Raw genomic sequence first — 27,691 nt, forward strand, 5'->3', positions numbered from 1 at the left:
ATCGAAGGTTTCTTGATGGCACACCATAAGGCCTCTGATTGTCCTCGTATAGGTTTTGACCTTTTAAGATAGTATTTCAGAGCTCTGACAGGGCAAAGAACTCTCTCTAGCTCGTTACCCACCATGTTGGAAAGGCTAGGAATTTCGAACGATCTAGGCCAAGGACGTGAAGGAAGTTCATTTTTTGCTAAAAATCCGAGCTGTAAGGAACATGTTGCTGATTCGGATGTGAATCCTATGTTCCTGCTGAAGGCGTGAACCTCACTAACTCTTTTGGCTGTTGCAAGGCAGACGAGGAAAAGAGTTTTGAGAGTAAGGTCTTTGAAAGAAGCTGACTGGAGAGGTTCAAACCTAGGAGACATAAGGAACCTTAAGACTACGTCTAGATTCCAGCCTGGAGTGGATAATCGACGTTCTTTAGAAGTCTCGAAAGATTTAAGGATGTCTTGTAGATCCTTGTTGGAGGAAAGATCCAAACCTCTGTGGCGGAGAACTGAAGCCAACATACTTCTGTACCCTTTGATCGTAGGAGCCGAAAGAGATCTAACATTCCTAAGATGTAACAGGAAGTCAGCAACTTGGGTTACAGAGGTATTGGTAGAGGAAACTGCATTGGCTCTGCACCAGCTTCGGAAGACTTCCCACTTGGATTGATAGACTCTACGAGTGGATATCCTCCTTGCTCTGGCAATCGCTCTGGCTGCCTCCTTCGAAAAGCCTCTAGCTCTAGCGAGTCTTTCGACAGTCTGAAGGCAGTCAGACGAAGAGCGTGGAGGTTTGGGTGTACCTTCTTTACGTGAGGTTGACGTAGAAGGTCCACTCTTAGAGGGAGAGTCCTGGGAACGTCGACCAGCCATTGTAGTACCTCTGTGAACCATTCTCTTGCAGGCCAAAGGGGAGCAACCAGTGTCAGCCGTGTCCCTTCGTGAGAGACGAACTTCTGAATGACTCTGTTGATGATCTTGAACGGCGGGAATGCATATATCTCGAGATGGGACCAATCCAGCAGAAAAGCATCCACGTGAACTGCTGCTGGGTCTGGAACTGGGGAACAGTACAAAGGGAGCCTCTTGGTCATGGAGGTGGCGAACAGATCTATCGTTGGCTGACCCCACAAGGTCCAAAGTCTGTTGCACACGCTCTTGTGAAGGGTCCATTCCGTGGGGATGACTTGATCTTTCCTGCTGAGGCGATCTGCCGAGACGTTCATATTGCCCTGAATGAACCTCGTTACCAGTGAGAGGTTTAGACTTCTTGACCAAATGAGGAGGTCCCTTGCTATCTCGTACAGCTTCCTCGAATGGGTCCCTCCCTGCTTGGAGATGTATGCCAAGGCTGTGGTGTTGTCGGAGTTCACCTCCACCACCTTGTTTAGCAGGAGGGACTTGAAGTTCATTAAAGCCAGATGAACTGCCAGCAACTCCTTGCAGTTGATGTGAAGCGTTTCCTGTTCCCTGTTCCATGTTCCCGAGCATTCCTGTCCGTCCAAGGTCGCGCCCCAGCCCGAGTCTGATGCGTCCGAATAGAGATGAAGATTGGGGGTCTGAACCGCTAACGATAGACCCTCCTTGAGAAGGATGTTGGTCTTCCACCACATGAGAGTAGTCTTCATCTCTTTGGTAACAGGAATAGAGACCGCTTCGAGCGTCATATTCTTGTCCCAGTGAGCTGCTAGATGGAATTGAAGGGGGCGGAGGTTGAGTCTCCCTAACTCGGTGAACAGGGCTAACGATGACAGGGTCCCTGTTAGACTCATCCACTGTCTCACCGAGCATCTGTTCCTCTTCAGCATGCTCAGAATGCACTCTAGGGCTTGGCTGATTCTTGGGGCCAACGGAAAAGCCCGAAAAGCTTGACTCCGAATCTCCATTCCCAGGTAAACGATGGTTTGGGAAGGAATAAGCTGGGACTTTTCTAAGTTGACCAAAAGACCCAGTTCCTTGATCAAGTCCAAAGTCCAGTTGAGACTCTCCAGACAGCGACGACTTGTGGGGGCTCTTAACAGCCAGTCGTCTAAATAAAGGGAGGCTCTGATGTCCGCCAAGTGGAGGAATTTCGCAATATTCCTCATCAGTCGCGTAAACACCATAGGCGCCGTGCTTAGGCCAAAACACAGGGCTTGGAATTGGTACACAACCTTTCCAAAAACGAATCTCAGGAAAGGTTGGGAGTCTGGATGAATAGGAACGTGAAAGTAAGCGTCTTTCAGATCCAACGAGACCATCCAGTCCTCCTGCCTGACCGCTGCTAGGACCGACTTCGTCGTCTCCATAGTGAACGTCTGCTTGGTGACATAAGCATTGAGCGCACTGACGTCCAGCACCGGTCTCCAACCTCCTGTCTTCTTGGCCACCAGAAAGAGACGGTTGTAGAAGCCCGGGGATTGATGGTCCCGGACTATCACCACTGCCTCCTTCTGTAACAGGAGCGACACCTCTTGGTGTAACGCTAGCCTCTTGTCCTTTTCCTTGTAGTTGGGAGAGAGGTTGATGGGAGAAGTGGTCAGAGGGGGATTGCGGCAGAATGGTATCCTGTAACCCTCCCTTAGCCACTTGACAGACTGGGCGTCTGCACCTCTTCTTTCCCAAGCTTGCCAGAAGATCTTGAGTCTGGCTCCTACTGCTGCCTGGAGAGGAGGAGAGTCAATGTTTGCCTTTCGAAGGCTTGGGACCTTTCTTGGACCTGCCCCTGAAACCGTCTGGACGGGTACTTCCTCGGCTGGGGGCTCTGCCACGAAAGGGCGGAATAAATCTTGTAGCAGGAGTATCGGCCACTGGGGTGCGGTAAGTTCTAGGAACCGAAGGAGCAACCTTAGCCTTACGTGCTGAAGAGGCCACAAGGTCATGAGTGTCCTTCTGAATAAGAGCCGCAGACAATTCCTTGATAAGGTCCTCAGGAAACAGGAACTTAGAAAGCGGAGCAAAAAGTAACTGAGACCTTTGACAAGAGGTGATACCAGTGGAAAGGAAGGTGCAAAGTTGTTCCCTTTTCTTGAGTACTCCCGAAACAAACATGGAGGCAAGTTCGCCGGAACCATCGCGAATTGCTTTATCCATACAGGACATTAAAAGCATGGCCGAGTCCTTGTCAGATGGGGCAGTCTTCTTGCTCAAGGCCCCCAGGCACCAGTCGAGAAAACTAAAAATCTCAAAGGCGCGAAAGACTCCCTTTAAGAAGTGGTCTAAGTCAGAAAAGGTCCAGCAGACCTTAGAGCGCCTCATAGCCGACCTTCGTGGAGAGTCAACCAAACTTGAGAAGTCAGCCTGGGCAGAGGCAGGGATTCCCAAGCCTGGTTCCTCTCCTGTGGCATACCATACGCCCGCCTTAGAAGTCAGCTTAGTAGGTGGAAACATGAATGACGTCTTCCCTAGTTGCTGCTTGGACTGCAACCAATCCCCTAACATTCTCAAAGCTCTCTTAGAAGATCTAGCGAAGACGAGCTTAGTGTAGGCAGACTTAACAGGTTGCATGCCTAGAGAAAACTCTGATGGAGGAGAGCGAGGGGTAGCAGAAACAAAGTGATCCGGGTAAACTTCTCTGAAAAGAGCCAGGACCTTGCGAAAGTCAATGGAGGGTGGTAACGACTTGGGTTCCTCTACGTCAGAAGAGGGATCATCCAGGTGCGCAGCTTCCTCCTCAGAAACCTCATCACCTGAGGGTTGAGAAGCGAGAGGTAAAGTTACAGCGGTATGCTGAACGGCAGAATCCTGACAAGCGGGTGCATATACACTTGCGGATTCATCCTCAAGTCTCTGTTGAAGAGGATGAGGGCTGGTAATGACAAAGTCATGAGGCTGGGAAGAAGGAGGCTCTGCGGGAGTCTGGGGAGCAAGCGTGGTGAGAGGCGACTGTAGTAAAACCTGAGGTTCAGGCTGCAAAGACTGCTCAAGCTGAGGAGAAAGAGGTAGATGCATGCGTTGAGGTGGCTGACTCATTGTATGAGGTTCATGTCTCAAGAGTTGCGCTTGCTTCAAGGGTTAAGGTGGCTGCGCAGTAAGAGGTTCCTGTCTCACGAGTTGAGGTTCTTGAGGTGGGTGCTGCGAGAGTTGAGGTGGCGGCTGCGCAGAAAGAGGCTCCTGTCTCACGAGTTGAGGTTCTTGAGGTGCTTGCCTCGAGAGTTGAGGTTCTCGCCTCGAGGAAAGTGGAGGTATCAGCTGCGAGAGCTGAGGTGGCTGCCTCAAGGATGGCAGAGGTTGTCGTACCTCAAGAGGTTGCTGCCTCGAGGGTGGTCTTACTGCAAGAAACTCTTGCCTCAAAGGTAGAGGAGGTTGTAAGGCATAAGACTCCTGTCCCCATTGTTGAGGAGGTTGCCGCGTGGTAAGAGGTTCCTGCCTCAAGGAAGGTGGAGGTTGCTGCACAACGCTGGTATCTGGCAACTCCCAACGCGGTAGCTCACGCATGGAGGTAGCTTGAGGAACCTCAACTTCGTACGTCTGGCAGACTGGACTGCGTAGAGGAGGAGGAGCGCTCGCAGGAGGAGGTGTAACCTTCTCTGCCTGAAACTCACGCATCAATACCGCAAGCTGCGACTGCATAGACTGCAGCAAAGCCATCTTGGGATCAACAGACGTTGAGGTCTGTTGAGGCAGAGCCTTAACAGAAGTTGAGGTCTGTTGAGGCATCGCCTTACCTCTCTTAGGAGGCGTGCAGTCACCTGATGACTGCGGCGAGTCAGAGCTAGCCCAATGACTACATCCGGGCTGTAGAACTCGTGCGGTCTGGACTTTACGCTTAAGAGGTCTTGAGACCTGAGTCCAGCGTTTTCTCCCCGAAAATTCTTCTGCAGACGAGGAAAATAAGGGCTCAATCGTCTGAGAGTGGAAGTGACGATCTCTGTAAGATACGCCCGCAACCACCGAGGATACTGCTGTGCGCCGATCAAGGCCTGCCGAACCCTTTTGCCCTTCGACATTGCTTCTCCCCTGGGCTTGGGAGCTTGCAAGAGGTCCCGGACTGGGAGGACGACTGGCACGCACAGAAGTACCCTCACGCACAACACTGACACTGACACTAGCACTCGGCACAGCACTGGCACTACCACTTCCCACTGCACTTTTCACTTTAAGTTCCTTGACGTCTGCCAAGAGGAACTTGTGGTCACTCACTACCGACTCCACTTTATCACCTAAAGCCTGAATGGCACGTAAAACATCAGACATATCAGGCTGAGCACAAATAGTAGGATCGGGGGTAGCCACTACAGGGGGAGGAAAAGGTTGAGGATCATGGGGTGAGGAATAAAGCGAAGAGCGAGCCGAACTCCTCCTAACTCTCTCTCTCTCTAACTTAGTGGTATACTTGAGGAATCGAACAAAATCAAGTTCCGAAAGTCCGGCGCATTCCTCACATCGATCTTCCAACTGACAGGATTTTCCCCTACAGTCGGAACAAACGGTGTGAGGATCGACCGAGGCCTTCGGAATACGCCTAATACAAGTCCTACATCGTCTTTGGGGAGGAGCTTGAGAAAGGTCGGACATCTTGAATCAAAGAACAGTCAAGGGGGAATTCCAATTAAAGCAAAAATTCGTTAACCATTAATCAAATCAATCTAAAAGCTATCTAAGCTAAGAGACAAGTTTCCTGTATAGCGAAAGCTGAAATCTTAGAGCAATACTTCACCAAAAACCGTGAACAAGACTCCAAAATTATAAGCGTATCCATGTAGGTCTTGCCGGAAGCACGACAGAGGAAAAATTGAGGTGGTGTCAACAAGAAGTACTGCAGTACCTGGCCACAGGTGGCGCTGGTGAGTACACCCCCTTCTTGTATAGTGATCGCTGGCGTATCCCTTCCGTAGAATTCTGTCGGGCAACGGAGTTGACAGCTACATGATTATCGGGTAAGATTAATATTGAAAAACCCTAAACATGTCAAAAACTGCTAAATTTATTCATGACTTTTCCTGTGTTCAGAAAGCAATTAGTTAACTACATACATATACCAAAGGCACTTCCCCCAATTTTGGGGGGTAGCCGACAACAACAAGAAACAAAACAAAAAGGGGACCTCTACTCTCTACGTTCCTCCAGCCTAACCAGGGACTCAGCCGAGTTCAACTGGTACTGCTAGGGTGCCACAGCCCAACCTCCCACATTTCCACCACAGATGAAGCTTCATACTGCTGAGTCCCCTACTGCTGCTACCTCCGCGGTCATCTAAGGCACCGGAGGAAGCAGCAGGGCCTACCGGAACTGCGTCACAATCGCTCGCCATTCATTCTTATTTCTAGCACGCTCTCTTGCCTCTCTCACATCTATCCTCCTATCACCCAGAGCTTTCTTCACACCATCCATCCACCCAAACCTTGGCCTTCCTCTTGTACTTCTCCCATCAACTCTTGCATTCATCACCTTCTTTAGCAGACAACCATTTTCCATTCTCTCAACATGGCCAAACCACCTCAACACATTCATATCCACTCTAGCCGCTAACTCATTTCTTACACCCGTTCTCACCCTCACCACTTCGTTCCTAACCCTATCTACTCGAGATACACCAGCCATACTCCTCAGACACTTCATCTCAAACACATTCAATTTCTGTCTCTCCATCACTTTCATTCCCCACAACTCCGATCCATACATCACAGTTGGTACAATCACTTTCTCATATAGAACTCTCTTTACATTCATGCCCAATCCTCTATTTTTTACTACTCCCTTAACTGCCCCCAACACTTTGCAACCTTCATTCACTCTCTGACGTACATCTGCTTCCACTCCACCATTTGCTGCAACAACAGACCCCAAGTACTTAAACTGATCCACCTCCTCAAGTAACTCTCCATTCAACATGACATTCAACCTTGCACCACCTTCCCTTCTCGTACATCTCATAACCTTACTCTTACCCACATTAACTCTCAACTTCCTTCTCTCACACACCCTTCCAAATTCTATCACTAGTCGGTCAAGCTTCTCTTCTGTGTCTGCTACCAGTACAGTATCATCCGCAAACAACAACTGATTTACCTCCCATTCATGATCATTCTCGCCTACCAGTTTTAATCCTCGTCCAAGCACTCTAGCATTCACCTCTCTCACCACTCCATCAACATACAAGTTAAACAACCACGGCGACATCACACATCCCTGTCTCAGCCCCACTCTCACCGGAAACCAATCGCTCACCTCATTTCCTATTCTAACACATGCTTTACTACCTGTGTAGAAACTTTTCACTGCTTGCAACAACCTTCCACCAACTCCATATAATCTCATCACATTCCACATTGCTTCCCTATCAACTCTATCATATGCTTTCTCCAGATCCATAAACGCAACATACACCTCCTTACCTTTTGCTAAATATTTCTCGCATATCTGCCTAACTGTAAAAATCTGATTCATACAACCCCTACCTCTTCTAAAACCACCCTGTACTTCCAAGATTGCATTCTCTGTTTTATCCTTAATCCTATTAATCAGTATTCTACCATACACTTTTCCAACTACACTCAACAAACTAATACCTCTTGAATTACAACACTCATGCACATCTCCCTTACCCTTATATAGTGGTACAATACATGCACAGACCCAATCTAATGGTACCATTGACAACACAAAACACACATTAAACAATCTCACCAACCATTCAAGTACAGTCACACCCCCTTCCTTCAACATCTCAGCTTTCACACCATCCATACCCGATGCTTTTCCTACTCTCGTTTCATCTAGTGCTCTCCTCACTTCCTCTATTGTAATCTCTCTCTCATTCTCATCTCCCATCACTGGCACCTCAACACCTGGAACCGCAATTATATCTGCCTCCCTATCATCCTCAACATTCAGCAAACTTTCAAAATATTCCGCCCACCTTTTCCTTGACTCCTCTCCTTTTAACAACCTTCCATTTCCATCTTTCACTGTCTCTTCAATTCTTGTGCCGGCCTTTCTTACTCTCTTCACTTCTTTCCAAAACTTCTTCTTATTCTCTTCATATGACTGACCCAGTCCCTGACCCCACCTCAGGTCAGCTGCCCTCTTTGCCTCACGTACCTTGCGCTTTACTTCCACCTTTTGCTCTCTATATTTTTCATACTTCTCTATACTATTACTCTGCAGCCATTCTTCAAAAGCCCTCTTTTTCTCTTCCACTTTTACCTTCACTCCTTCATTCCACCATTCACTGCCCTTCCTCATGCTGCCTCCAACAACCTTCTTGCCACATACATCACTTGCAATCCCAACAAAATTTTCTTTTGCTAACTTCCACTCCTCCTCTAAATTACCAGTTTCTCTTACTCTCACCTCGTCATATGCCATTTTCAACCTTTCCTGATATTTACTTTTTACCCCCGGTTTTATTAGCTCTTCAACCCTCACTAGCTCCCTTTTACATCCACCTACTCTATTCCCCCACTCTTTTGCTACAACTAATTTTCCTTCCACCAAAAAATGATCAGACATACCGTTAGCCATACCCCTAAACACGTGCACGTCTTTCAATCTTCCAAACATTCTTTTTGTTATCAACACATAATCCATTAATGCCCTTTCTACTACTCTTCCATTTGCCACTCTTACCCATGTATACTTATTTTTATCTTTCTTTTTAAAAAAGCTAGCACTTATTACCATCTCTTGTTCAACACACATATCTACCAGTAGTTAACTACTAAAACATAAAAAAATTGTAATTTGTATTTTTCCCTAACTACTGTACACAAACCTTAAGTCCTATAAATATGAGTTTCTTCAACACTAGGTGCAATGGCCATTGAAGCTTTAACAAGGTACATTAAGTACGTTAGTTACTGGGAAGTAGATGGGGGAGACACCTGCCTGCCTAACTGTATCAGTTTACTTTGGACTTTTGGTTCCAAAAATTAACAGACTGGTTAAGGTTGGAAAAGCCACTTGAATGAATCAAATCCTTATGGTTAGGGAAAATAAAATTCTTTTGATAAAGTGCCGGTAATTTGTGTTTTTCCTAACTATAAAAACCTGAGTCCATTACATATGAGTGTGACTTCAGCAAACCTTTTAACTTTAAATGAGGTAGACATAGTTGTCTGTCAGTTGGTGGGTGGAGCAACACACATTTATTCCAGAAAGAGAAAACAAAAAATATAAGAGGCTAAAGTTTGAGAGGCAACAAGAGTATGTGCGTACTGTACTGGTTGCAGCCGAAGTCAGAGATGCTAGTCTTACTGACAATCATGTGGGCAGGGCTTCACTATCACCCACCTGTAATTATAACTACCTCATTAAATTTCAATGGCCCTTCCAGCTTTGCTAAGTCATACTCCTATTAAAGTAGGAACAAATAAAAAAAATCATCACATCAAAAGCCATTTTAAGAAAAGATCCAATAGTCGAAGGAGAAACTGTGCCCCAGTCAAAGACATAAGTGGCTATTCTATCAGAGTAGGGTGGGCAGGATTCAACCTTGTGCCTTGGGTCATTAATCAACTACGTTGTTAACTATTCAATGGCCATTCCAGTGCTGCTGAACACATATCCCCATTTTAAAAAATGATAGGTTTGTATACTCGAAGTAACATGCTGTCATCCCATGATAATTTCTTTGTATAGGTGAGCATTTTGACTTATATGGCTGGCACAACTATCGCAAGCATTTACCCAATACACTGCTTTATATCATTTATAACATGTGGGTAGTTGTAGCAGGATGTGTCCATCATATAATTTCTTTAATAGTTAGGACCTAGGGTTGTGTAAGAGGTAAAGGTTCAGGTAGGTAAGGTTAGAACGCTTTGACCTTATTTATGAATTGTGAACCAACTTCTGGGTAGTCTATAGGAGGATGGGTAAATCAAATGATTGCTTTAATAGTTGGATAAGGAAAAGTAAGGTAAGGATGGTTTAGGTTATGAATATTTTTATTCATTTATTTTAACTGTGACCCAGCCTTCAACAAATGCTCCCAACTTCCTTAGTATGCTCCTAATATTTTACCCTACACTACTGTTGTATTGTATTGAAGGTCCCAACTTACGAATACAGTATTCGACTTAGAAACATTCAGAGATACAGAAATCCAACTGAAAATAACAGATAAGATAAGGAAATACTCTAATAAAACAATATTACATCATTTAATTCAGTAAGCTAGACGACATTTGTGTAAAATTATAGTTATGGACGGAACAACATCTTGAACAGAAAAAATGTTATTTTCATTAGTAAAATAAATTTTTGAATATACTTACCCGATAATCATGTAGCTGTCAACTCCGTTGCCCGACAGAATTCTTCGGACGGGATACGCCAGCGATCGCTATACAAGAGGGGGGTGTACTCACCAGCGCCACCTGTGGCCAGGTACTGCAGTACTTCTTGTTGACACCACCTCAATTTTTCCTCGGTCCACTGGTTCTCTATGGGGAGGAAGGGTGGGTCAATTAAATCATGATTATCGGGTAAGTATATTCAAAAATTTATTTTACTAATGAAAATAACATTTTTCAATATTAATCTTACCCGATAATCATGTAGCTGATTCACACCCAGGGAGGTGGGTGAAAACCAGTGTACATGTATATCAAGAAGCTAAGTATCCCGTATTTCATATTATCAGTTATTCAAAATAACAATGAAATTATAAGTACCTGGTAAGGAAGTCGACTTGAACCATTACTCTGCCTTTAATAAGTTCGTCTTCCTTACTGAGCGCAGCGTTCCTCTTAGGAGGCTGAACAACTCCAAGGTGCTGAAGTATAAAGGGCTGCAACCCATACTAAAGGACCTCTACACAACCTCTAACCTAGGCGCTTCTCAAGAACGAATTGACCACCCGCCAAATCAACTAGGATGCGGAAGGCTTCTTAGCCTACCGTAACAACCCAAAAACAACAATAAAAGCATTCAAGAGAAAGGTTAAAAAAGGTTATGGGATTAAGGGAATGTAGTGGCTGAGCCCTCACCTACTACTGCACTCGCTGCTACGAATGGTCCCAGGGTGTAGCAGTTCTCGTAAAGAGACTGGACATCTTTGAGATAAAAAGATGCAAACACTGACTTGCTCCTCCAATAGGTTGCATCCATAATACTCTGCAGAGAACGGTTCTGTTTGAAGGCCATCGAAGTAGCTACAGCTCTCACTTCGTGGGTCCTTACCTTCAGCAAAGCAAGGTCTTCATCCTTCATGTGAGAATGAGCTTCTCTAATCAGAAGCCTTATGTAATACGAAACTGCGTTTTTGGACATAGGCATCGAAGGTTTCTTGATGGCACACCATAAGGCCTCTGATTGTCCTCGTATAGGTTTTGACCTTTTAAGATAGTACTTTAGAGCTCTGACAGGGCAAAGAACTCTCTCTAGCTCGTTACCCACCATGTTGGAAAGGCTAGGAATTTCGAACGATCTAGGCCAAGGACGTGAAGGAAGTTCATTTTTTGCCAAAAACCCGAGCTGTAAGGAACATGTTGCTGTTTCGGATGTGAATCCTATGTTCCTGCTGAAGGCGTGAACCTCACTAACTCTTTTGGCTGTTGCAAGGCAGACGAGGAAAAGAGTTTTGAGAGTAAGGTCTTTGAAAGAGGCTGACTGGAGAGGTTCAAATCTAGGAGACATAAGGAACCTTAAGACTACGTCTAGATTCCAGCCTGGAGTGGACAAGCGACGTTCTTTAGAGGTCTCGAAAGACTTAAGGATGTCCTGTAGATCCTTGTTGGAGGAAAGATCCAAGCCTCTGTGGCGGAAAACTGATGCCAACATACTTCTGTACCCTTTGATCGTAGGAGCCGAAAGAGATCTAACATTCCTAAGATGTAACAGGAAGTCAGCAACTTGGGTTACAGAGGTATTGGTAGAGGAAACTGCATTGGCTCTGCACCAGCTTCGGAAGACTTCCCACTTGGATTGATAGACTCTACGAGTGGATATCCTCCTTGCTCTGGCAATCGCTCTGGCTGCCTCCTTCGAAAAGCCTCTAGCTCTAGAGAGTCTTTCGATAGTCTGAAGGCAGTCAGACGAAGAGCGTGGAGGCTTGGGTGTACCTTCTTTACGTGAGGTTGACGTAGAAGGTCCACTCTTAGAGGGAGAGTCCTGGGAACGTCGACCAGCCATTGCAGTACCTCTGTGAACCATTCTCTTGCAGGCCAAAGGGGAGCAACCAACGTCAGCCGTGTCCCTTCGTGAGAGACGAACTTCTGAATAACTCTGTTGATGATCTTGAACGGCGGGAATGCATATAGATCGAGATGGGACCAATCCAGCAGAAAAGCATCCACGTGAACTGCTGCCGGGTCTGGAATTGGGGAACAGTACAATGGGAGCCTCTTGGTCATGGAGGTGGCGAACAGATCTATCGTTGGCTGACCCCACAAGGTCCAAAGTCTGTTGCACACGTTCTTGTGAAGGGTCCATTCTGTGGGGATGACTTGACCCTTCCTGCTGAGGCGATCTGCCGAGACATTCATATTGCCCTGAATGAATCTCGTTACCAGCGTGAGGTTTAGACTTCTTGACCAAATGAGGAGGTCCCTTGCTATCTCGTACAGCTTCCTCGAATGAGTCCCTCCCTGCTTGGAGATGTATGCCAAGGCTGTGGTGTTGTCGGAGTTCACCTCCACCACCTTGTTTAGCAGGAGGGACTTGAAGTTCATTAAGGCTAGATGTACTGCCAACAACTCCTTGCAATTGATGTGAAGCGTTTCCTGTTCCTTGTTCCATGTTCCCGAGCATTCCTGTCCGTCCAAGGTCGCGCCCCAGCCCGAGTCTGATGCGTCCGAATAGAGATGAAGATTGGGGGTCTGAACAGCTAACGAGAGACCCTCCTTGAGAAGGATGTTGCTCTCCCACCACATGAGAGTAGTCTTCATCTCTTTGGTAACAGGAATAGAGACCGCTTCGAGCGTCATATTCTTGTCCCAGTGAGCTGCTAGATGGAATTGAAGGGGGCGGAGGTGGAGTCTCCCTAACTCGGTGAACAGGGCTAACGATGATAGGGTCCCTGTTAGACTCATCCACTGTCTCACCGAGCATCTGTTCCTCTTCAGCATGCTCAGTATGCACTCTAGGGCTTGGTTGATTCTTGGGGCCGACGGAAAAGCCCGAAAAGCTTGACTCCGAATCTCCATTCCCAGGTAAACGATGGTTTGGGAAGGAATAAGCTGGGACTTCTCTAAGTTGACCAAAAGACCCAGTTCCTTGGTCAAGTCCAAAGTCCAACTGAGACTCTCCAGACAGCGACGACTTGTGGGGGCTCTTAACAGCCAGTCGTCTAAATAAAGGGAGGCTCTGATGTCCGCCAAGTGGAGGAATTTCGCAATATTCCTCATCAGTCGCGTAAACACCATAGGAGCCGTGCTTAGGCCAAAACACAGGGCTTGGAATTGGTACACAACCTTTCCAAAAACGAATCTCAGAAAAGGTTGGGAGTCTGGATGAATGGGGACGTGAAAGTAGGCGTCTTTCAGATCCAACGAGACCATCCAGTCCTCCTGCCTGACCGCTGCTAGGACCGACTTCGTCGTCTCCATAGTGAACGTCTGCTTGGTGACATAAGCATTGAGCGCACTGACGTCCAGCACCGGTCTCCAACCTCCTGTCTTTTTGGCCACCAGAAAGAGACGGTTGTAGAAGCCCGGGGATTGATGATCCCGGACTATCACCACTGCCTCCTTCTGTAACAGGAGCGACACCTCCTGATGTAACGCTAGCCTCTTGTCCTTTTCCTTGTAGTTGGGAGAGAGGTTGATGGGAGAAGTGGTCAGAGGGGGATTGCGGCAGAATGGTATCCTGTAACCCTCCCGTAGCCACTTGACAGACTGGGCGTCTGCACCTCTTCTTTCCCAAGCTTGCCAGAAGATCTTGAGTCTGGCTCCTACAGCTGTCTGGAGAGGAGGAGAGTCAATGTTTGCTTTTCGAAGACTTGGTACCTTTCTTGGACCTGCCCCTGTGACCGTCTGGGCGGGTACCTCCTCGGCTGGGGGCTCTGCCACGAAAGGGCGGAATAAATCTGGTAGCAGGAGTATCAGCCACTGGGGTGCGGTAAGTTCTAGGAACTGAAGGAGCAACCTTAGCCTTCCGTGCTGAAGAGGCCACAAGGTCATGCGTGTCCTTCTGAATAAGAGCCGCAGACAATTCCTTGATAAGATCCTCAGGAAACAGGAACTTAGAAAGAGGAGCAAAAAGTAACTGTGACCTTTGGCAAGAGGTGATACCAGTGGAAAGGAAGGAGCAAAGTTGTTCCCTTTTCTTGAGGACTCCCGATACAAACATAGAGGCAAGTTCGCCGGAACCATCGCGAATTGCTTTGTCCATACAGGACATGATCAGCATGGCCGAGTCTTTGTCAGATGGGGCAGTCTTCTTGCTCAAGGCCCCCAGGCACCAGTCGAGAAAATTAAAAATTTCAAAGGCGCGAAAGACTCCCTTTAAGAAGTGGTCCAGGTCAGAAAAGGTCCAGCAGACCTTAGAGCGTCTCATAGCCGACCTTCGTGGAGAGTCAACCAAACTTGAGAAGTCAGCCTGGGCAGAGGCAGGGACCCCCAAGCCTGGTTCCTCTCCTGTGGCATACCAGACGCCCGCCTTAGACGTCAGCTTAGGAGGTGGAAACATAAAAGACGTCTTTCCCAGTTGCTGCTTGGACTGCAACCATTCCCCTAACATTCTCAAAGCTCTCTTTGAAGATCTAGCGAAGACGAGCTTAGTGTAGGCAGACTTAACAGGTTGCATGCCTAGAGAGAACTCGGATGGAGGAGAGCGAGGGGTAGCAGAAACAAAGTGATCCGGGTATAGCTCTCTGAACAGAGCCAGGACCTTGCGAAAGTCAATGGAGGGTGGCAATGACTTGGGTTCCTCCACGTCAGATGAAGGATCATCCAGGTGAGCAGCTTCATCCTCAGAAACCTCATCACCTGAGGGTTGAGAAGCGAGAGGTAAAGCGGTATGCTGAATGGCTGAATCCTGAAGAGCGGGTGCATGCGCACTTGCGGATTCATCCTCAAGTCTCTGTTGAAGAGGATGAGGGCTGGTAATGACAAAGTCATGAGGCTGGGATGAAGGAGGTTCTGCGGAGGTCTGAGGAGCAAGCGTGATGAGAGGCGACTGTTGTAAAACATGAGGCTCATGCTGCATAGACTGCGGTTCAAGTTGAATGGGAAGAGGCTCAAGCTGAGAAGAAAGTGGTAAATGCATGCGTTGAGGTGGCTGACTCATAGCATGAGGTTCCTGCCTCAAGAGTTGCGCTTGCCTCAAGGGTTGAGGTGGCTGCGCAGAGAGAGGCTCTTGTCTCACGAGTTGAGGTTCTTGAGGTGCTTGCCTCGAGAGTTGAGGTTCTCGCCTCGAGGAAAGTGGAGGTGGCTGCTGCGAGAGTTGAGGTGGCTGCCTCAAGGATGGTAGAGGTTGTCGTACCTCAAGAGGTTGCTGCCTCGAGGATGGTTGTAATGCAAGATACTCCTGCCTCAAGGGTAGAGGAGGTTGTTGTAAAGCATAAGGCTCCTGCCCCCATTGTTGAGGAGGTTGCTGCGTGGTAAGAGGCTCCTGCCTCAAGGAAAGTGGAGGTTGCTGCACAGCGCTGGTATCTGGCAACTCCCAACGCGGCAGCTCACGCATGGAGGTAGCTTGAGGAACCTCAACATCATACGTCTGGCAGATTGGACTGCGCAGAGGAGGAGGAGCGCTCGCAGGAGGAGGTGTATTAACCTTCTCTGCCTGAAACTCCCGCATCAACACCGCAAGCTGCGACTGCATAGTCTGCAGCATAGCCATCTTAGGATCAACAGAAGTTGAGGTCTGTTGAGGCATAGCCTTAACAGAAGTTGAGGTCTGTTGAGGCATCGCCTTACCTCTCTTAGGAGGCGTGCAGTCACCTGATGACTGCGGCGAGTCCGAGCTAGCCCAATGGCTACACCCGGGCTGTTGGACTCGCGCGGTCTGGACTTTACGCTTAAGAGGTCTTGAGACCTGAGTCCAGCGTTTTCTCTTTTCTACAGACGAGGAAATTAAGGGCTCAATCGTCTGAGAGTGGAAGTGACGATCTCTATAAGATACGCCCGCAACCACTGAGGATACTACTGTGCGCCGATCAAGGCCTGCCGAACCCTTTTGCCCTTCGACATTGCTTCTCCCCTGGGCTTGGGAGCTTGCAAGAGGTCCCGGACTGGGAGGACGACTGGCACGCACAGAAGTATCCTCACGCGCAACACTGACACTGACACTAGCACTAGGCACAGCACTGGCACTATCACTTCCCACTGCACTTTTCACTTTAAGTTCCTTGACGTCTGCCAAGAGGAACTTGTGGTCACTCACTACCGACTCCACCTTATCGCCTAAAGCCTGAATGGCACGTAAAACATCCGACATATCAGGCTGAGCACTAATAGTAGGTTCGGGGGTAGCCACTACAGGGGGAGGAAAAGGATGAGGATCATGGGGGGATGAATAAAGCAAAGAGCGAGCCGAACTCCTCCTAACTCTCTCCCTCTCTAACTTAGTCGTATATTTAAGGAATTGAATAAAATCAAATTCCGAAAGACCGGCACATTCCTCACATCGATCATCCAACTGGCAGGATTTTCCCCGACAGTCGGAACAAACGGTGTGAGGATCAACCGAGGCCTTCGGAAGACGCCTAACACAAGTGCTAACTCTACATCGTCTTTGGGTAGGTACTTGTGAATGGTCGGACATCTTGAATCAGAGAACAGTCAAAGGGGGTTTCCAAATTAAAGCAAAGATCGTTATACCATTAATCAAAATTAATCCAAAAGCTATCTAAGCTAAGGGAAAAGCTTCCTGTATAGCGAAAGCTGAAATCTCAGAGCAATACTTCACCAAAACCGTGAACAAAGACTCCAAAATTATAAGCGTATCCATGTAGGTCTTGCCGGAAGCACGACAGAGGAAAAATTGAGGTGGTGTCAACAAGAAGTACTGCAGTACCTGGCCACAGGTGGCGCTGGTGAGTACACCCCCCTCTTGTATAGCGATCGCTGGCGTATCCCGTCCGTAGAATTCTGTCGGGCAACGGAGTTGACAGCTACATGATTATCGGGTAAGATTAATATTGAAAAATAGTCTTTCCTGTAGTAAATAATGTGCTTTCACTGAATTTGACCTTCATTTCAACAGCAAAAAACCGAAAACCCACTGGACCATCTACGAACGGAGATATATTTTAGAAATCTAATGGTTTTTGCTCCGCCGTGCCCTCACTTCGCTCGTGGAAAAAGAAAAATATCAAGCTCCTATGTACTGCTGAACTGCGCATGCTAACCCCATTGATTATTATTTCTTAGATAATTAAAGCATCAATTTTGAAGAAAACAGATGTTTTTCTATAGGCAACACCTATCTTTTAGTAGAAAAGCTGTTTTCCGTCCATAACTATAAAAAATTAACATTTGTTAATAGCCTGATATCTAGGAAACCCAACTGTTTGTTGACTTTCGTAGCTGTAAACCACAGGCATGCATGGGCTTCAGGTTAGGCCTACCCTAGGCCAAAATAAAAAAAAACTAAAAAAATTGGCATACAAACAATTCGACTTACAAACAGCTTCTTGGAACCTATTAAGTTTGTAAGATGAAGACCTTCTGTACCTATTCTTTGCCAATTTTTTGCTTTATAATACAAATAATAACTACCATACTTGAATTTAGAGTAACTGAGGAAATAATACATATGCTTTTAATCAAGCCTTCATAACCATACAAATGTGGATAACCACTATGAAATTAATTAGCCTACCGAAGGAGATACATAGGGTTACCCGAGGACTAATCGCAACACTCACCAACCTGAAATCTGGAATTCCTGATGGCGTACTCATTCCAGCTCCAGCCATAACTAAAATGTTCGTTGTATTACATTTAATCATGTCAGCCACTTCTTCGTAGATCTCGTCAGAGCTACTTTGCGAAGTAGAATAGGCTCTTGAAAAGCTTAACGGCCATGATAGATGATGGTTTCTTAAATAAAAATGCTGTGTGTTTCTTAGAATTTTATATGGAGAACTACTAAACTTGTGATATTTGTCGGTATTTAAGCATTTAATTCCACTAACACAACCAGAGGATTGAATGACTTGGCGTGAGGAATAATTTTTTGAGTTTGAGCTACATAAGGACCACTTTCTAAAATGATTCAACTTTATATACTGTCTAAGAAATAAGCTGTTATTTCTGCTGACAGATAGACTTAAACCTATTAAATTGAGATAAGTAGTTGGACATCTCATGGATGTTAGTGAAGCACTTGAAAAAGTGATCATGGGGCGATCATTCAACATTTTGGTATTGTATGATGTATGAATATCAATTATGAATTATCCTAATCAACACTGGATGCGATAACCGTAATCATTAATTGATATTTCCCAGGTAGATAATGATCCATAACTACAAATCTCTTGATCTTACAACACCTTTAATAAAATCTTGAGTTCTGTAAGGTAAAACTTCAACTTCATGGCCTATATCACTTTATAACTTTAGATGTTGATAAAAATTATTCTTCTTCCTTGCCCGAGCGACAGTTTTTATCATAAGATAACACACATTTAGATTGAATAAAATTAGAAAAAAATTACAGGTTGAAATTCATATTACATTAGTAGTAGTTATAAAGATATTACTCTGAAACGGCTCTCTTGTGTGTTGTAAGTTTCAGATTATATGTTCCAGTTTCCTCGTTGCTAGCTCCATATCATTAAGATTTTGTAGGTGTAAAGAAATACATTCTGCAGAAATTTCTTTGTCATTAGTTACTTTCTACACAGGCAGCATAGCTTACATACTTTTATTTTTAACTTCCCTACCCTGTCTAATATATCGGCCAACTTCTTTTGGCTAGCGATTCTAATTTCTTTAATTTTATGCTAATGTTTCTAAGTTTTCTTAATTCTCTAAAGCTAAAAAATGTTTAGTTGTATTATTTGCCTCTCTACACAACTCGCAAATCTTATGATTTCCATTACCATTTCTATAATTCCTTCTAAATCTATAATATTCAACATTTCCTTATTACCATGATAGCTTCCATAGTGTAATCTCTTCTGCCATTACCAATTAAAAGCATCAGTTTTTTTTTTTTATTTCTGCTTTCTTCTCTTGTGGTTTTCTTTTCATGTGCAACCTTTCCTTTTACTAATTTCTTGGGTTCTTACTTTCTACAATATATCACTGCTTCAAATCTAATAGCCTACTTTTTGCATATTTTCTAAAAAACCTTTTCCCACTTCTTAATATTTACAAATCATATAGGTTTCAGGATTTTTTTTTCATATAACTTAACTCTTCCATGCAATGCCAACTTTCCTACTCTATAACGTCTCTATACTTGCTAAGACCATCATCTCCTTCTTCTAGGTAGGCCTACAGTTCTTCTAAGTAGCCTATTCATACTCCTTTATTGTTTCAGTGCGTCCATTTCTAACACCTCCTTTAAGGTTTCTAACTTCATTTTTTTGTGCCTTATTACTAACACCCTTTGACTTCTGAGGATTTGTGCTAGAAGTAAATTCATCAAGTCTTTCGAGCCACACAGCGATATTGCTTATGTCTTTCTCTACTTTATATCAGTTATGACTGGGGAACATAATATCACCAATCAGGGTTACCTTCTATGCGGATAATGATTACTGTCTTTCCAGATACTAATTTATGAGCTTAAAATTGTAGGCTACTATGTGGGTGAAAATATACATGAAGTATGGTAAATTACCTTCATAGTTCGAAGATCTCCTCAAAACAGGTGTTAAGGTTTCTAACCTGGAAGATTTGTCAGTACCAATACTACCTGAGAGTGCTGGACAATAATCAAATGCAAACACAATAACGCAAGAGTGAGATAGGGAGAAAAACTGTTTGGATTACGGGAGTAAACGGGAGCAAGATACGTGAATGTGTGATCCCAGCACAAGATAAGATATTCTGACGTTTTTCCGAGGGCCTAACCATAGAATATGGAGTGTTCACTTCAGTACTATAGAAAATTAAATAAGAATACATTTTTGTTGTATGTTTACGGCCAACCATCCAGGACTAGTTTCTTTAACTCAAAAATCCTTTGAATAATGTGTGTGGAGTATATGAATATCTTAATTGACTCTGAGGGCAGGATCCAAATGAAATAAGAGTGGGCTAACTACTGATCTCTGACCCTAGACAGTGACCTGTCAGTTGATTGTAGCCCACGACCACTTGCATTACAAATTTATGTTTATACGATAAACACAGAGCTTGTGTCTGTTACGAAATAGTATCGTGAATAGGGCCATAATCAGTAGTTTTTTATATAAATTTTTGGTCTTGACTTAGTTCTTTACTATATATATATATATATATATATATATATATATATATATATATATATATATATATATATATATATATATATATATATATATATATATATATATTGGCCTCCGTGTAACTGTTTAAAGCTGAAGTAGCAAAAATTATCAATGATGTTGGACCACCTTGGATAAATAAGAGTAGATTTTCAGCTGATGATTCACTTTACACTCTTAATAACATGTTAAAAAGTAATAAAACCAATACAATTTACTTAAAAATTTTTAGCCAACCTCACGCCTTTATACTATTCCAAATTACACTATTTTCATAAGGCCACCTTAACAGGATGAACAAAGTTAAATGCTGATATGAGGGGTTAGTCAAACCAACGTAATACATGATTTAAATTTTCAATAGCTTTACACTGGTTATCCGCTATATACGACAATTGCTGAAACGTATTCCAAGTCCATTAATGTAAAAGAACCAGGTTCAGCTGTGTTGGCGAGGCTGGTACGGGCTGACTACTCACGGGCGCGATCCCACTACTGGTCGACATGGGTGCTTTTGGCTGTTGGGTTTCCCCCCTGGCCCGGTTCACACCTCCTTAGGCAACCTGGACGCCCCTGGCTCCCCAAGGGCGGCCATATTGATGCCGAGCTTAGTGCGGACGCCCACTCAACATAGACAGTTCCGTAACAGTGATCCCCACCTCAAGCCATCCACTGGTTCAAGCCACCGAGTCGCCGGTCTACAGGGCGACGCCACTCGCTCCAGCTGTCATATTAATTCCTAAAATTGAATCATATCATCATCTAGTTCATCATTGAAGTCAATTTTGGAGTTGATAAATCAATATCATTTTCCCTGAGCTATGATTATGCACAGTGAGTGGACAAACTTGATGCTTCATTCAATTATTCATCGTTTTTTTTTATCAAGTTCATGTCCGTAACATTCAAATAAGCAAATTATATTAAGTTCTGGTAATATGAAATATCTTGAGAGAGAGAGAGCATATATGACCCAAGAAATAAGAAAATATGGGGATACGAGAAAAGTTGGAAAGATGGCATTGGAAGTCAGAAAGAAAATATATGAAACAGTAGTAGTACCAACAATATTTGCCAACGTGGAGACCTGGAGTGTAATTAGGGACAAAGATATGAAAGATCTAGAAAACCTCCAATACAAGATAATAAGAAATATGTATGAACTACCTGCGAGTACTCCATATTGGGGCATACTTGCAGAAACAGGAATATGGCCGGTGTCCTGCAGAATAGAATATAAGACATTAATGCTCTTCCATAACATCATAAACTCCGAGGAAAAAAGATTAGTAAGAGAGATAATTGAGGATCAGTTGAAGAACCCGTATGGGAAGTGCTGGAGCAAGAGCGTAGAAGAAATCTGCAGTAAATATGGGATGGAAGTGGAAGAAATAAGAAGTTGGGGGAAAAGGACCCTGAAAAAAGAAATCAAGAAAAGAATTATAGAAAAAATAGAAGAAACTATAGAAGAAAAAAAGAAAATAATGAAAAAATTAAGATTTATTAAAGGAAATGGCCCTCTGCCTTATATCAGAGAAATGTATCTGGATAAGGCATCCCTTGTGATGAAAGCAAGATTAAATATGCTCAACTTAAAAGCAAATTTCAGGGGAAAATATGATGACAATTTGTGTGATTTATGCAAAGAGGAAGAAGACACCATCGAACATTTATTTTTATGCCCAAAGTTAGAAGAGCTAAAGAATGTAGAAATAAGTTTAGGTATGCTGAAAAATCCTAGCAGGGATCTGGCTGCATTTATAGATAGGGCAATGAATATAAAAGAAGAGTTTAGGAAGCCCAAACTGATTACCACAACAGGTTGCCAAAACTGATGATAGCAAGGTGTTATCCTATCCAATTTCAAAGTAGAAGGGAATAAAAGTAAATATTGAGAACCTCATTATGATATTAATTTATTTAAGGCACAGATGATATAAACTTAATAACAATAATAAGAATAAGCTTAGAAGCTTTGCACCTATCTATAAAGAGATAGAGTGCCCGCAAACTTACTTTGCAGAGTGAGCAATAAGGAACCAGGAACCAGAGAGAGAGAGAGAGAGAGAGAGAGAGAGAGAGAGAGAGAGAGAGAGAGAGAGAGAGAATCTTAATCTTTTACATTCTCAAAGAATTTCTTTACCTAATAAAATTGCCGATTCTGACGATTAAGTATATAGTTATTTATATATATATATATATATATATATATATATATATATATATATACATATATATATATATATATATAAGAAATAGCCCTAGTTTAATAAAACTGTTGTTGCAGTTTCAAAAGAACTTCAGTCAAGATTTTTTTTTCTTTTTTTTTGTGAATCCTTGGTGGGAGTTTTAGATTGATTTTGTACTATCTTTCATTTTTTTATTGAAACACAAGCTGCTCCCAAACAATAGAAATGTGAATTATAACAACTTCTAAATATAACATGACATAGAATTATTTTTTCTATAAAATATTTCTCAATAAACTGTTGCTCAATAAACAATGGACGAGATCATATATAGATTTTTCTTGATATGAAAAGGGGGAAGGAGCTGGGGTGAATTATTTCCTTATCTGGTCAGGTTCTGGGTTGAGGCATAGCCTTTACAACGGCGCCTCCAAAGTTTATCTTCTTGCAATGTTTTGTCTTTTCTTCAACATCAGGTTTAATACTTCTTTTTTCTTTTCCATATTTGTTTCACTAAATAAGAAATAATCCTACTATCCCCTTTAAGTCTTCCTCGTATGGTTGCTGTAGCTCAATTACTCCATCCCTTTCTTTTCTATATTCCTGGCAAAATAATAAAAAATGTATCAAATCTTCCTCCCCATTTTCACAAAAATTACAGTTTATATTTCCCTCATTGTGTCTACTTACAATATTTAGTTTTAACGTATTCTTGCTCTAAAAATATCACTGAAGCTTGTGTATTGTCATAAATTAACTCTTTAATTTCTTTCTTCCACGTTCTATATATTTCTAAGCTCACTTTACTTTCTATTTCTTATTTCCACTTTTCAGTATCCCACTTTCTGGTTTCCGATTTTATTTCTGCCTTGTTCATTCTTCTCATTTGTCTTATGCCTAAACTTAATTCTTCCAAATACTTTGCAGGTTGTTTCCACCATCTTCCCCCCTTTTCTTGAATGTCCTGGATAATTATTTTCAGCATTTCCTTCTTTCCATTCAGGGTACGATTTAAGTACTGCAGCTTCCCATTCATCACCCTTGCTTTCATAGAAGATGCACCTGTCTCCCCTCTTAGAGTAGTATTAGCTGTGCTTTTAGTGGCACCTAAAATCATCCTCTATTTCAGTTTCTGTTAGATTTATAATACTTGTTCCATACAAAATAGATGGTAAAGCAATACTTTTCCAGAATATCATTACCCTTTTCTGAGTTTTAAATATATTCCTATTATTATCTAGCTTTATTCCTAAGTATGTTAAACTTTCTACTACTTTGATTCCCTCTATGTTATCTGGCTTTTCTTTCATATTGTAAATCATAATATTACTCTTTTCTTTATTAATTTCTAACCTACATTCTTTTTTTACTAGTTTCTACTAATATCTGGATGTTACGCTTTGCATTATGTATATCTTGTGCAATTATTAAGGCATCATCTGCAAAAAATAATGATTCTATCTTTATTAATTGATTTCTGAAACCGTTTCCTTCCTCTTCTATTTTCTTTATGATAATATACGTAATCAGTTTAAAGAGTGAAGTTGATCCTGTGCAACCCTATTTAATTCCACTCGTAACCTCCATTTCTTGTTCTATACCTTCTCCTAAGTCAATGCCCGTAGTATCTCCTTGACAAATATTTACAATTGCACTCATGATTTTGGTGTTAATTCTATATTCTTTAAAAACTTCTATTAGTACCTTCCTTTTTACAGAGTCAAATGCTTTACTAAAGTCTATCGCGGTTACTATTAGGGGTTTCTTGTTACTATAGCTCTCTTCCACACAATAATGTAATATAAAGATATTGTCCTCTATCCTGCCTCCACCTGTAAATCCTGCTTGACATTCATTGTCTTCTTCATTCATTCTTATGTGGTCTTCTATTTCCTCTTTCACCATCATCATGAATATTTTGTAAGAAATACTTAATAGATCTATGGGTTTTAGGTCTTTTGCCATTGGCCTTCTTTTCTTTTCAACCATCTTTGTTCTTGACTTCTTCCACATATTTGGTTTTTCTTTTTCGTCCAACTCATTTTGATAACATTTCTGTAAGGTTTCAAGACATAATTTGCTTTTTCCTAGTGCCTTATAGAGCTCGGGTTTTAGGCCATCTGGTCCTGCCACTTTTGTTGTCTTTAATTTTCCCAGGCAATTCTTTACTTTTTCTACTGTGATTTTTGGATTTTCCATTGGTTTTATTTTCCCTTTTGTTATCATTACAAGGTCATAGTGTTCCCTAAGTATGTCCGGGATATTATATTCATCTATTCTTGTGATATCTTCCTGATGCACTATTTCATTTTCCTATTCTATCAGTTTTTCTTCATTCCAAACCGAGTCTATTTTTATTTTCATGCTTACAATATATAGTTTTCCAGTATTTGATTAATTCCTCTTTTGTTTCTTCCTTATTTAGCTTAGTTCCTTGTTCTCCATAAAGTTGTATAACTTTGCCATGGGCTTTCTGTCTGTTCCTTATTCTATCAATATTTTCCCAGAGTTTTTTTTATTTTCATCCATTTTGATTTCTTCTGTTATCTTTTTTTCAAATATAGTAATTTCCTTCTTTATCATTTCTTGCACTTCCCTCTTCTTTTGATCACATCTCTCTTCTAATACCCTATTACTTCGATATTTGATTAATTAATTTTCTTTCTGTTTAAACCCTTCCTTTCCTTTATGCATTTTCTTATTTCATCGTTCATCCATGGTTGCTCATGTACCTTTTCTTCATAAAGAACTTTCCTTTTATATACGCTTGCCAATTTTTCTTCCGCAGCCTCTTTTATTATCAGGTCCATTCCTTCTATTCTGTCTATTTGCCTATCTCTTACTATTTTTTCTACTCTTGTATATTCTCTTAAACTATTTTCATCTGTCCTAAAGTATTTTACTTCCTCCCATCTTCCTTTATTAAAATTCTTATTCTGGTCACTCATGAATTCCAGTTCTATAGTGATCAGATTATGATCCGATATGTCAAAGTTCAATTTTTCATCGTCTATATTCATTTCCCTAAAGTTTTTATACATTTGTTCGTTTACTAGTATGTAGTCTATTACATTTTTTTTGTTGCACTCTTTCCCATGTATGAATCCCTTTACATCTTAAATCTCCATTCAATAGGACTTATTCTAATCCTAAGGGCCCGGCCAGACCAAGCGCGACTAGCGGCGAGGTTAACGGCAAGAGGTTATGGCGGCAAATTGAAACCTTAGGTATCTTATGTAGGTGGCCAGATAGGAGGCGCGAGGCTTCCCGCGCCTCCTATCTGGCCACCTACGTAAGATACCTAAGGTTTTAATTTGCCGCCATAACCTCTTGCCGTTAACCTCGCCGCTAGTCGCGCTTGGTCTGGCCGAGCACTAATGACTGGTAAACTGGATGGAATATCAGATCAGATCAGATTCAGGTTGAGGCTTTGCCTTTGCAACGGCGCCTCTGTGTCTTTTAGTTTTGTGTGTTCCTTTTTTCACTAGTTTTTTTCTTTTCGTCCACATTTGTTGTAGTCCACTTTTCTTATTTTCAATATTTTCTTCAGAAAAAAGGAATTTTCTAACTGTTTGTGTAGTATCTTCTTTGCATGGTTGTTGGAGCTCACTTGCTTTTATTCTTATATCACTAAACTGTGGACAATATAATATGAAGTGATTAACATTTTCTTCTACATCACAGAATACACAGTTTATATTTCCATCTTGGTGTCTGTTTTTTTATATTCAAGCCCAATGTGTTTGTTCTTTCTCTGAATAATAAAAGTGACGAAAATGTGTTGTCATATACTTCCTCCCCCTTGATTTCACTTTTCCAGTTTTTATACAGAATTAGACTCCCCTTGCACTCCATTTCACTCTTCAATTTGCTTGTGTCCCAATCTCTTCTTTAAGTCCTCTTTCGTACATCTTTTGACTTCTCTCATCACCATCCCACATTCTTCAGCACACTTCTTCACATGCATCCACCACTTCCTCTCTTTTTCTTCCATATTATTGACTATTGCTATTAGTAAGTCCTTCTCTCCCTTAAGAATGTTATTAAGGTACCTCAGCTTTCCATCCATTACCCTCGTCTTCATAGCAGATGCTCCTACATCCCCTTTCAAGGCTACACTTGCTGTATTCTTTACACCCCCTAACATCCTTCTATACACTCCATTCTCTATTCTCTTCAACTTTTCTATTTCAGTTAAGTTAATTACATTTGTTCCATATAATATCGAAGGTAGCGCTACACTTTTCCAGTATGCTTTCCCTATCAGTATTTTATTACAAATTTTTTCTATGATTGAATATGTAAGATTAGCTAGCTTTTGCGCCTTAACTATCATTTCACTTTTCTGTGTTTTGAACATATCAAGAGAGCTGATATATCATGGTAGTGTTCTTTGTTTATAAAATTATAAAATACTCTTTTTTTCTAATCACATTCACAAACAAAACCCCAACCCTTTTCCGTATTATTCTTTCGAGTCCTGCAGACAACTAACTACCCATGCTATCTATCTACGCAACGAACACATCTGATTCTCAATTATTCGTGTTTATCCTCCACAGCAAACAATTAATTGATAGTTCCCCATAGGTCTTTCACATCTAAAAGAGAATTTCCCTCTCCTGCGAGACCTTTCCCGAGTCCATTTTTGTATGGCTTCCGTCATCACCTACTTTGTTGCAAGTCAGACTGGTTTGTCTATCTTGTCTTAAATACAAGTTTCTTATATATTTTCTCTATCTCTGAAAAGTTTTTTTTTTTTCATTGCCACAGATCCCCAAATTTTCAATGTTGATTTTCCGTCCTTCCATTTTTATCTCTCATACATCCTCTGTCGAAGTTCTCAAGTCTCTTCATTGTCTGTTTAAATAGCCAATGTTTATTTTGCTTCACCGTATATTCTCCTTATTTGAAGATATATTCTTAGCCCGTTCATAAGACTAGCAGCATTTCTTCTAACTAATATTGCAAAACTATCCAAGTTAAAGATCCTATTTATACAGGGAAACAAAAATATTACTTTTATTGCTTAGATTACCTCCGACAGTATCTAGCTCGTAAGATAAAAACATTAGGCTATGTATTATTATACAAACTCATGGAATAGAAAAGGAATGTAAAACCAAATTTTCTTTCTTTGAAACTAAATTAGCGTTGAATTTTATTATTTTGATAGCATTTTCACAAGTCACATTAATGTCTTTTTGAATAATATTCAAATATTTAGG

The 27,691-nt window shown here is 42.3% G+C and overlaps 1 protein-coding gene across 2 annotated transcripts in view; it reads right to left on the reverse strand.

The window, feature by feature from the left end:
- Positions 1 to 18,723, reverse strand: part of LOC137641490 (NAD-dependent protein deacetylase sirtuin-3-like) — an 89,359-nt gene extending 70,636 nt beyond the window's left edge. Inside the window, exon 1 of one of the 2 annotated variants that reach the window (XM_068374110.1) lies at positions 17,723 to 18,723. In XM_068374110.1, coding sequence (XP_068230211.1) covers positions 17,723 to 18,213 — 491 coding nt within the window. In that variant the 5' untranslated portion in view covers positions 18,214 to 18,723. The remainder of the gene's footprint in view (positions 1 to 17,722) is intronic. The other variant, XM_068374109.1, reaches the window with a different exon arrangement.
- Between the last annotated feature and the right edge of the window lie 8,968 nt (positions 18,724 to 27,691).

This window comes from Palaemon carinicauda, chromosome 5 (assembly GCF_036898095.1).
Source record: "Palaemon carinicauda isolate YSFRI2023 chromosome 5, ASM3689809v2, whole genome shotgun sequence".
Lineage (NCBI taxonomy): Eukaryota > Metazoa > Arthropoda > Malacostraca > Decapoda > Palaemonidae > Palaemon > Palaemon carinicauda.